Source organism: Alexandromys fortis, unplaced genomic scaffold (genome assembly GCF_014885135.2).
Source record: "Alexandromys fortis isolate MF-2015 unplaced genomic scaffold, M_Fortis_MF-2015_v1.1 scaffold_158, whole genome shotgun sequence".
Classification (NCBI taxonomy): domain Eukaryota; kingdom Metazoa; phylum Chordata; class Mammalia; order Rodentia; family Cricetidae; genus Alexandromys; species Alexandromys fortis.
Genome location: NW_026068039.1, coordinates 3,949,546 through 3,961,326, shown reverse-complemented (window position 1 = coordinate 3,961,326; position 11,781 = coordinate 3,949,546). Strand labels below are relative to the sequence as shown.

Sequence of the window (11,781 nt, the reverse complement as noted above, 5' to 3'; positions counted from 1 at the left end):
TGGAGCCACGGAGGCCTTTGCATAGGGATGCCCGAGGAGGCTGCTGTTCCCCAGCAGTTACAGTGACAGTTCTGGGGAAAGTGGGGCAGTCTGAATTTGGTGACATTCTGAAATCAGAGCTGTTAGGTCAAGAGATTATGGGGAGCAAGGGGAGGTGACCGGGACACCAGCAATAGATGTTCTGGATTCCCCTCAGTCAGGGAGCAGACGTGGGTGAAGATGGGGCTTGGCAATGCTGGGCACCCAACATGTCAGCAACAGAGCACCAAGCTGTTAAGATTGCCTGAGCACTGGAGGTGCTGAGGGGATAAATCTGTGCTCCGGCATAACCTCCCCGGGAACGGATGGGAGAAGATAAAATCCATGCGTCCAGTTGGCATTTGGCCCTGGAAGGGCTGCTGAGTTCACATCAGGTGACTAGCGCATGACACTTCCAGCACAGGCCAGCAGTTCTCTTAGCGGAAGGGCTGACACACAGGACATGATGCCAGGCACACAGACACGGGTCTCTCCAAAAGCACATGGTTTATTATGGTGAGCTGTAGTGCACATCGGTTTCTTTAGTAGTTCTAAGCCGGTACAGGTTCCCCACTAAGAGTACACATGGGGAGTGACTGAGCGTGGTGACAGCAACAGACCAGTGAGCCACTGTGATCCCTAGAAAGTTACAATAGCAATCAGGAGAGAGAGGGAAGTGTGAGGTGGCCTGGGGGTGGGATATGAGTAGAGCCCTGTGGTATTAGAGCACCCCGACTGCTCTCATGGTGGTCCCCAGGACACCCAGAAGCTGAGGGGGCCATGGTGGAGGGAGGACGTTCCCCATTCTACTGAGGAACTGGGACTTAGTCGTTGAGACACCCTACTACCTGCAGGTGGCACCCTTTCCTAAAAAGCTTTTCGGGCACTAAGTCCGTCCTTGTTGGAGAAGGTGCTATGTTCTTTAGGTGCTCAGGTCTGATTCCCCTCTCCTTCACCTGGGGCGGGTGCACTCTCCTGGCCCCCTGCTGGCTTCTGCCTTCTTCAGGCCAAGCCTTGTGCATCTTAGCTTCCTCCCACACCCCAATCCCTCTGTATCCCGGTGGTAGGGTGACTATGAAGCCCAGCCTGTCAGGCTTCCTCCAGGGCCAAGGGCAGAGCCTGCACAAGGCTGGCCCAGTTCTCTACAGACAGCCCTGTGCTGGCCCCGACTTTGTCATGCAGGACATGATGCAGGGACATGATGTCCCTGTCCCCTCTTCCGGGTTTCACAAGACAGTCCCTGTTTCTGGTCTTTTGCCCCCTTTTAGTGTTAGTGGTTCTTTAACCAGATGCACACGCATCTCTGTAAATGAAGTCATGCACGAAAGTTACCAGCCCAGGTGGGGCATGTGGTTTGGAAAGTGGCATTGTCAGCATGTGCTTCTGGGAGCAGCCCTGGGTGGCTCCGGGCCCAGGGGCACAGTAGTCTGGAGTGGGGTCCTTTTTTTTTTCTTAATGGAGAACAGAAACACCCCATGCCTGTCTGCTGCTGACCAGGCTCCCTGAGCAGCCTGGAGTGCTGACTGACCCTCTTAGCACACTTTTATATCTTTATTTTCTAAAGAGATGCAGAGCTAAGAGGGGGCTCAGGACAGCTCCTGGGCCCTGCCTTCCCTGCATGAAGTGCTTGGCCCTGATGAGGGGCGTAGTGTCCTTATGGCCTGTAGTATGGCCAGCTTTTGACTGCCATGCATGGTCAGGGCCACTGGAGAAGGCACAGAACCCTCTCCAGGACCTAGAAAAAACTCTAGAAAGGACGGGACCTAGGTGGACAGGTGCCCTTCCAAGACCACAGGGCCCTGGTTGGCAGCTTCCTGGAGGATCGAGGGCCCACCCTCCCCTCCCTGCAGCCAAGCAGCTCTCCCCGGCAGCAGTGCCCCTTCCCAGGGCCCCATGTGCACTAACAAGACTCCTGAGGTAACAGCAAGCCCCTCTGCGAAGATGAAAGTGCTCCAGGAGGGCAGTGAGCCCCAGTTATTGCTGGCACTGAGTGAGGCCTGGGGCAGGCCTCTGGGCTGGCACCTGAGAGGGCAGGGGCTTGCACTTCACTGCTCCAGGGTAGCCTCCTTGAGGCCTGGCTGGGCCATCCTGCTGCAGCCTGTGATGGGGTGCAGACAGCTGTGGTCCTTGTCTGCAGGTGGTCACTGAGTGCCTTTGCTGCCCTGGGCAGGCAGCCAGCACCATGGCTTCATGAGAGTCCCCCCTGCCACCAGAGGTAGCTGTGCTACTGGCAAACAACTCCCAGTGGCTCTGGACAGAGGGACAGCCCAGGCTGCAGTCCTCTATCCCTTGTGCTTTCTCTGCAAGAAGAGCCAGGCAGTCTTCAGTCAGGGGACTGGCCCTCGGAAGACCAGCCCTGTGTGGGGTACCAGTTCTTCTAAAGCTGTCCAGGCTTCACCCATCCACCCATATAGTCTTTATTTTAGAATATACCATATATATTAAACGCTTATCTTTAAAGCCACCCTCCTCAGCATGGGGTACTTAGTGACCTGAGAAAAGGTGCCTCTCTGGATACACAGACCTGCTGAGGGTAACCCAACTCCCAGCCCGGGGAAGAGTTGTGTGGGGAGAATGGCCTCCCTCCCTCCCCACAGCCCGACTTCCATCTAGAAGTCGCTGACCAGGTCATAGGGTGGCTGCCCATTTTGAGGAAGTGCCTCAGAGGGGCACATGAGCCTAAGGAGCTAGCTCTGGGGACACAGGCCACCTCGTCACATGCCAAAGAACAGCCCGTCAGAGAAGGCTTGGGAGAGGAGGAAAGAGACCTCTGATTATTGCAGGCTGGGACATGGGACTGTAAGAGAGTCCCTGAACCCCATGGGAGCTGGGAGAGGTGGGCAGAGGCTGAATTGTTTATTCATAGGACATTCCAACACAGTCTCTGTGTAGAAAATATACTCCTCTTTCATAAAGTGCCCACCCTCTCAGGTGGTAGAGCCAGTGGCCAGTAGCCGTATATATAAAAAATTAGCTTTTTTTGTCAGAGTAAATTGCACTAGGGTTCCCTCCAATTTGCGATTATTTTTTTTTTCGAGCCAGTCAGCACTGCCCTTCCTCTGCCTGCTTCCCCCAGACCACAAGCTGGTTGCCTGGCTGGCACATTCAGGGTGGGCACCCAGCTCCTGTCGTTGCTATCCTGTGAGAGACCCACGTATTTATTTCATGGAGGACAGAGTTGGTGACTTCTGGAAGCTCCTTGTGGAGAACGTGGTAGGCACCTTCATACATCTGCAATCAGAAGAGCCAGGGAGTTAACCCCGTGTGTGGGATAGGCAGGGCCCAGGAGTGCGCAATGTCATACTTCTGAGCTCACGTGGCAATCATTCCCAACGTTTCCCCTAGTTCGTTTTCAGGCAGAGCACTGCCATGTTGCTTAGGCTAGCATAAATGTCTAACCCTAAGTCATCCTCCCACCCTGGGCTGCTGGTGGCTGAGAAGGCAGGTATGGCTCGCCTCTGCCCTGCTCCAGCCAGCATTTTCTAATCACAATTACAATTCTGCCACAGTCTGGACATTCCATGCTATTCCCAGGGCTGCTGGTACAGCTTAGATCCCCAGAACCTTCCTGCCAGGAAGCTCTGCCCATCTTCACGCCCCCACCTTCCACCACTTCCTTTCATTCTCTACTCCTCCCTCCCCACAACCCAGAGCGGTGGCCCTTGGCAAGGTCTCCAGGGATCTCACTTGCCCTACTCAGAGCCACTTGATGCTTGAATAACTCTGGACTTCCCAGCAGTGTCCAAAGGCAGACCAGTGGCCCTCAAACACACCGTGGCTCTGGCCTGTCCAGGTCAGCCCCCTCCCTTGCCCGTGGCTCCTATAGTCCCAACAGTCTAGAAACCACTCACTGATTGGAAACCCTGTACCATGCAGCTGACTAGGATGTCCCTTCGGTCAGCCCTCTTCAGAAGTGAGACTTAGCTACTTGCCATTTGTCTTAGGATTTCTTCCTGCTATCTGCTGAGGTCACCTGTCTCGGAGGTGAGTCGCCTGCTTTTAGAGACCCCAAACCTCAGGAGCATCCGTCAATACTGTGTCAAGCAATCAACATATCCTTTACTTCTCTGTGCTAAGAATACTCAACATGCCTCTTCTGTTCTGAACTATTCAGTGGGCTACAGAACCTCAGGACATAGCCACCTGACTGCATTTGCCTCTACCCTACCAGTCCTCCTGCCTCTCCCTCCTCACTCCCCCAGCCTTGGGAATTGAAATTTAAATGTTTACAGTGCAGGCTTTGGGGATTTAGTTTACACATGTCCATAAGTGCACGCCACTCTTGGCTTTCCGAGCCTGCCTCATTTTGATTTCGATACATTTACCACCCTCCAGAAGCCTCCATGTGGTGCGGGCATTCGCTCTTTAGGTGGGACTGTGCTCCAGCGGGCACAGGCGTCTCCCATCTGAAGGCGACACGCTTGTTTCCTCACCTCAGCTGTGAACAGTGTTTCTCATGAGCGCCTCCTCCTGTGCCAGCCTTGTTCTCATAGCTGCTCCCTGTGCCAAGACCAAGGGCCTCCCCCCCCATCCCCACTTCCCTTGCTTGGTTGGTTTGGAGTGTTCTTCCATGGCTGCTCTCCCTCTAAGTCCATGGGAGGGGAGTGCTCCGGCATCCCTCTGTCCTGCAGACCCCGAGCCCTATCTGCAGCCGTCCTGAGGACCCATTTGCTCTTGGCTCACCCACAGGAGTACAGGCTCCAGGGGAGGGGAGCCTTTGTCAAGACTGTCCTCAGGATCTCCACCAAGTCAGCACTCAAGAGACAGCAGCTGAGCGAGTGAAAAGCTAATTCTCCTGGGAGCGTGGAGCTGGGCCCCTTGAACGAGGCCAGAGCTCCGCCACTGAGAAGCCCCTGACAATTTGCCAAGATACACTTCTCTGCCAGAGCGGTGCCAAGCTGGGAGGGACTGCAGACTCAAGCCCAAGGACCTCAGTTCAAATACTGACTCCACCACTTCTGAAATCACCTGTCTCTGTAACAGTGAGGATATAGTCCAGATTCTGGGGCACCCCACCCCACACCTGCCCAGGCCAGGAGCCCAACCATGTGGACAAGAGGGTGGGTATGCTTCAGTTTCAGGGTTCCACGTTGTCTGACTGGTACCTTGGGTGGGTGCCTCCTAGTTCGATGGGACAAAAGGCAGTATATCTGGACCCCAAACCCTATGTCTTGAAAGCCACTGAGTGGTAGGTACTCTGACTGTTCTCTGTGTCAAACAGGTCACATCATTAAGTTGTGGCCTGTCCTCAGAGACCCCAACCATAGGGCCAACTCCTGCAGATGCCCTTGCAGACAAGACTCATCCAAGTGTCCAAGAACCTGCACTCCCTGACCCCACAGTCCCTGTGTGTCCTGAGGCCCCAGGACCTGTGGACTCTGGGCAGGTACAGAGGCACTGGGGCATCGCAGGGAGCCCTGAAGCTCGGAGAAGACAGTGTCTCCTGTGCCCAGCTACACGCCTTTCTCCTGCCCATAGCATCATATTATTCTCTTCCTCTGTGAGGGTCACTCTTGTGAAGCGAGGGGCTGGGGACCAATGCGCTGTCAGAGTTCATTTGCCTCTAACCCCGCACCAGTGCTTCCCAGCCAGGCTGGGGGGTCATGTCTTCTGTCCCTTACCTTGAGTGTCTTGTCCTGACTCCGGGATGATTCCATGAGCAGGTAGGCACCTTTGCTATCGCACAGCCGGTCAGCAGAACCCTGCAGCAGCAGGAATGGCAGTGTCAGCTTGGGCATTGCGCGCTCCACTCTCGAGACGGCGTTCAGCAGCTGTATGCCAAAGCACACCTTCACCCCTGCGCGGCAGTTGAGTGGGTCCGAGTCGTATATGTCCACCTGAGAGGAGGAGCGTCTGTCAGTTTGTGGGCTCCAAGAGGGTGTCCTTCTGCCTGCCCAAGGGTTGTGGAGACTGGCAATGTGTTCAGCTCCTGGAGAACGGGGGTCTAAACTGGGTTCAGAACCTCTGCACTCGGACCTAAGTTTCCTACAATCTGACTCAGCGTACACTGGGGAGCAGATTCAGAATCCCCAAAGTCTGAGATGATCAGGTACCCCATGTAGTTTGATACGTATTGTCTGAGTAGAGCCTCCACACACCCTTCCCTATGCTTCAGTCATCTCTGGAGGCTCAGATGAAGGCCACGGTCAGCACTAGAGGAATGCAGGGCTTTGCAGGACAGATAAGAAACGGCTGTTTGGATTCTCCCATATGGAGTCCAAGGATATGGAGGGCTGGCTGTCTACAAAAAAGTCTGTAGAAATTTTCCAATACTAAGGTGGATTTTTACAAATCGGCAACATGGAGGTGACACATGCTTATAACCCCAGTCCTTGCCAAAGCAGGGGGAGCTTAAGTTCAAGGTCATATTGACCTTGTCTCAAGTTTAAAAAAAACACACACACACATACAAACAAAACAAAACCAAAACACAAGAACACTGTGTCATCTACTCGGGTTATTTGGCTCGAGCAGCTCTGAGGTACCAGAGAGGGTTTTCTTGTCCCCATTCCCAACACTGTGTCTATACAGGGTAAAGGGCTGGGGATTACGGGTTGGAGCAGAAAGTCCCCCTCCCATAAGTCTCTTAGGCTCCCAAGAATAGCTGTGAAGCTCTGACACCTGTTGCTTAATTTTCTCCTCGCAGGTAGACTCTGAGCAGGTTTGGGACAACCAGATGGTGGGACCAGCGTGAGGGGAACGGAATGCTACTGGGCCCGGTACGGCAGGGGTCTCTGAACCCTGACTTAAGATCATCCACTTCTGTTGCCACCCCTCTGAAGGTGGCCTGGCTAGAATTCCAGACCCATGGACGAAGGGCCAGGCTGTCCTGCAGTCACCCTGGTGTCCTGGATTTGAGCCCCACCAAGCTGACCATTTGTGCTGAGCTGCACGAGACAGATTAAACGCTTCTTGCAGCTGAGCTGGCGAGAACCCCACAGAGCCAGGCCATCTGTTCAGCAGGCTAAGAGAGGACTCGAGTCTGACGGAGCAGTGCAGGGGCAGTGTGGGGAGAGCTGGCCATGGACCCAGGCCACCATAGGTCTCTTTCAGGGACTCCAGGGAGTCCTACCTGGAGGAGGGTTATGGGGACACCAGAAGAACCCTAGACTTGAGGTTGGCAAAGTCTTGATGGCAACAGTAAGAGTGGCAGCAACAGCTGTGCCACCTATCACAAACACACCACCATTGGCATAGCCTGGTGTTGGGGGTGCCATCCAGGCCCCCACTGTGTATACAGCTCAACAGCTGCCATCTCAGCTCCTACAGATGCAATGCCTCACAATGGAATCAAGGTGCTGACTACCCATGTGATACAGGCGAGGAAACTAACGTACTGAGAGGTCTACTGGCATTACTGCCTCAACTCCTGTTTTCCTTATAGAGCCCTGGGCATTGGGCAGGGTACATAACCTCTCATTTAAAGAATACACATCTCAGCCTCCCTGGCAGTTAGATGTGGTCATGTGATCATATCCTGGCCAATAAGAAGCAAGTAAAGGAACTGGCCATGTGCTTTGGGTCAAGGATTTGCTTTCTTCTCTAAAGAGTGAGAGGAAGTACTAAGGCGAGGGTCACCCTTAGGTGTGTAGAGCAAACAGAAAGGGTGTCTTGACTCTGAGAAGGCAGGGGGCAAAAGAATGAAAGGAACCAGCTCCTGCCTCCCAAACTACTGCTTCTGAATACGTTCATGTTGCATCTATGCTAATCTCTTCCAGGAGCTGGGGATGGTGACCTTGTGGGCTCCAGTCCACCTGATGTACAAAGTTCACTATTAATATCCTTCCAGAAGTTTCATCCTGCACCCCGGGGTGTCCCAATAGGAATCTACTCCTGGGTTTAGCTGCTTCATGGCCCCAGCCACTTCCTGATCTTGGCTTTGTTTCTATTTCCTGGTCACACAGACATTGTATACACAATGGCACCTTCTGGGGAAGGAACACCAGCAGTGTCAAGGAAAGGCAGGTCCCAGATAGAACTACAGCAAGGACACGAGGGAGGGAGATACATGTGCCATTCAGGGAAACTGAGGGAGGCTCCGAATCCTTTGGTCTGGTCACTGTGTGGCTCTCTTATGGCTCTAAGAGTGGAAGTCAGGGCTTCACGCCCATCTAGAAAGAGCGGCACTGGGTCAGCTTGGCTAGCATTTTGGAAAAATTCATGGTTGTCAGGGCTAAAGATGGGCTGAGCACGGGCAGGGTGTGACTAGCTAGGGTCAACACCCGGCTGAACGTTGTCCTTCTTGTTGTGGGCTGCAGGGTGACTGACACATGAAATGTTGGCGTAGCTCAGTGATTTTAATAAAAGAGCCCCCCCCCACATCTCTCTCCCTCCCTCCTCCCCCATCTCTCTCTTGATAGTTATGTTTTTGTTCCCAATGTGTTAGTATCAAGCGCATTTGGCCCAGAGATAAACTTGGGCTCAAATCCTGACTTCCTAACTGTGCTGTTGGGTGAGTGATTTGCTTTCTTTTGACCCAGGCAGGCTTCCATAACTTCATGATCACCAGGAGACAGAAGGGGCTATGGTGTCCAGAAGATGTGAAAGGAAGATTATAGCTTCAGGAAGCTCCACGGAGAACAAGACTCAGGGCTGGCCATAGTAAAGCGGCACTAACAGCATTGGGTGGGCTAGAGGATTGTGGCATGACAAACCCAAGGAAACATCTGCTGTCAAGAGAATCACCTGCTTCTCCCAACCTCACCTTCTGCCCTTTCGCCTTTCCTCCTGTGCTATCCCCCAGCGCCCAGCTTCAGTCCTTCAGTCCCCCAGCCTGCACTGGCCAGTTAGGGGAGCATTGTTTGGTGTTTGGAGGCTTTCCTAACTGTAGGGCGCTATGGGCGATGTGCCCTACAAAGTTGAGCCTCAAGACTCCCTCTGTGCGCTGCTGGGTGGGGCCTCTTCTCGCCGTTCCTCATGGGTGGGTGGAGTGGCTATTTTTAAAGCTCAGCACAGGTTGAAAGGCAGCGAGGAGGCAGAGACTCCAAGGATGGGGGCCAGGAGAGCTCTAGCCACTTGAAGGCCGAGATCTCCAGGCTGCCCAGCACCCCCAGTCCCATGTCCCCTGCAGGGAGACATCTTAAGTTCTCGGCTGGCCCAAAGTACGCAAGAGGCAACTGGGAGCTGTGGAACCTGAGAGCACCTCCACAGTATCCTACATTCTCCATAAGACCTCAGAAATGACTTGCTGCTTTTCAAGAGAGGGCCTTGAACGATTTCTTCCTCCTTTCTTTCCCTTTGCCATTTGTGTAGGAAGATAGACAACCCGGCTATTTGGTGCAGACGTCCAAGGGAAGCCCCTCATTGCCACCCTCTTTGATTGGGCTCACCAGCCAGCACCAATTCAAGCTGGGCCCATTATTTGAGATGCAGGTCAAGGAGTCCCTGCCTGCCATGAAACCCCCTTCACACAGTAGTCTCTACCACAGAGCAAAGGCCCCTGGAGTGGGCTGAAGGGCCCAGCACAGCAAAAGGAACAAGTTTTAAAAGCTGATGCCTATTGGTTGGTGTTGGCCTCTGTAGGTCTTTTCAAACATTCAGAAAGACTAAGGGTCATACAAGCTGCCCACCCTCTTCATCCCCTGGCAGTTAAATTTGGCCCCAGAATGTGGGTTTGAGAATCACTACAGGTTTTTAGAGTAAAGCTGTATTAAAAGTTTAAGGGAAGATGAACAGCTCTCTGAACCGAAGCCCTCAGGTTTCCTGGAATGCCCCTGCCCTGAGCTGAGGATAGGAACCAGGGTTTCTTGCTCTCCACCCTGTGCAACACCCCAGCCCCCTACCTGTCTCTTACACAGCTGGCGGGAAGCCTGGGGCTTTCCATTTTCCAGCATGTCAAGGGCATTCTCTGCCCCCAGACCTTAATGTGCCCCAGGGTGGAAGCCGACCAGGAAGCCAGAGTCTGACTGCCCTGGAAAGCAGGCCAGGGCACAGAGGTTGCCAGAGTCCTCACCCTGGTGGGAGGGGTTTAGGGTCTTTGGGGAGCTTGTGATTCAAGCTCCTAAGGTAAGAAAAGAAACAAAGGCAGAAAAGTGGCAACCAGTTTGCTTAGTTGTCAGGGTAATTCTGGTATCTTCTACATATCCAGGGTTGCTCCTTCAAGCCTTCAGGTTTTCACGATCAATCTGCCAGCGGGCACTCCCAGCAGGATCTCAGGCTAGCCCAGCAGTGGGACCCCTAAGCAGGCCCTCCATCCTAACAGCACAACGTGTCCTCCATCCTAACCACACAGCGTCCTCCATCCTAACCACACAGCGTGTCCTCCATACAGCATGCCCTCCATCCTAACCACACAGCGAGTCCTCCATCCAGTTCTCTGGTTGTCTGGAGTGGAGTTGAGACTCTCCACCTTCCCCTAACCCAAGACAAGGACAAAACTTCTCACTCCACTGTGTCCCCATCTTCCTACCACCCAGAAATGGCAGCAGAGTGGCGAGGATAGAGCCTAGGTCAGATCTCCCTGGGCCCTGCCTTCATCTGCGTATTGTTCCCAACATCCCAATGTCCATCTGCACTCACTTCCGACTTGTTCCGAGACAGCACGCTGGAGTCAATGCGCCCCATGGACATGTTTGGCAGGACAAAGTTGAGCACTTTGGCAGCAAGGACCTGGGCAGGGAATTAAAAAGAGAGTCATGAGTGCAGGCCATCCACGCTGGAGGGCTAGAGTACCACCTGGGCAAGGAGCTGGTACTCCTGCTGAGTGCCCTGGCCTTGATGCTCCGGACGTGGGTCCCGACGCAGGGCTGCTCTCCTGTGACCACCGCGTCTGTTTTCTTGCTCTGGATTCTGTGCAGATATAACCACGCATCAGATGTAATTGTGAATGGCTTCTGAGAGCCACTGATGAGGCTGTGCCCTGGGATGCACCCCTTCTCCAAGGCACCACAACGACGCAGCAGAGTTTGAATCATTGTATCAGCTGTCAGCGAGCAAAGAAAGCAGGGCAGCTCAGATCAGAGAGAATCGCTTGCATGTTATGTTCCACCACATGGAAAACAAACCATCACCAGCCTGAACAGGAAGTCCTGTGGCAGAGGGAAGGAGCCCCCTATCTGGTTCCCAGCTCTGTGAGCCAGGAACATAGGCTGGGACCTCAATACTGAGCTCTGTTGGCACAGCTGCCGGTGAGGACCCTGTCATTCCCCCAAACAGACCACAGGGAAGATTAATAACATTCTGTGTGATAAAGCCTGGCATTCTATACATGCCCAGCCAACAAGATGAGCCTGACTCGGTCTCAGCCTAGCCCCCCTTTGGAGCTCAGATATTCTCAGTCTTGCACGTTTGCCTTCTGAGAGAGGCTGTTTAATTTCACGTCTGCAATGAGTGCAGACACTTCGGGCGAAAGAAGCTATGTCAAAAGTGAAATGCTGAAATTAGGAGCTGGCAAAGGGTGAGTTCTTAGGTGTGGAGGGCGCTTGGCACACAGGTTGATCTCTTGATGGTGGGTGAATTGTTTGTGGCACGGGAAGCCTCCGCTAGGTGATATTGACTAGATCCTTTGAGTGAGGCTTAACTGTCATCCAGCATTTATAAAAAAAATTATTAGAACCTTGGGATACTGGGACAATGGAGGCTTGGCCTCCCTGTGGTCAGGAGGGCCAACTGGAAACACACCTGCCTTTTTTTTTTTTTTACTGTGCCTCCCTTTCTCTTCCTGCCTCTTTTTCCATGATAGCACCTGAGCGTTCTAGCTCTTCCTTCTGATGCCTGCAGCAGCCACTGATGTTCTCCAGACGATGCTGTAGCCAGGACTCCCTC

General features: G+C 53.5%; 1 protein-coding gene across 3 annotated transcripts in view; it reads right to left on the bottom strand.

Annotated features, from left to right (window-relative positions):
- Window positions 1–506: 506 nt before the first annotated feature.
- The window catches only part of Mgll (monoglyceride lipase), a 101,978-nt gene continuing 90,703 nt past the window's right edge, over window positions 507–11,781 (bottom strand). For all 3 annotated transcript variants that reach the window (XM_050165467.1, XM_050165468.1, XM_050165466.1), the window contains 3 exons: window positions 10,537–10,626; window positions 5,640–5,855; window positions 507–3,249 (listed from right to left, as the gene is read on the bottom strand). In XM_050165467.1, coding sequence (XP_050021424.1) covers window positions 3,124–3,249; window positions 5,640–5,855; window positions 10,537–10,626 — 432 coding nt within the window. In that variant the 3' untranslated portion in view covers window positions 507–3,123. The remainder of the gene's footprint in view (window positions 3,250–5,639; window positions 5,856–10,536; window positions 10,627–11,781) is intronic.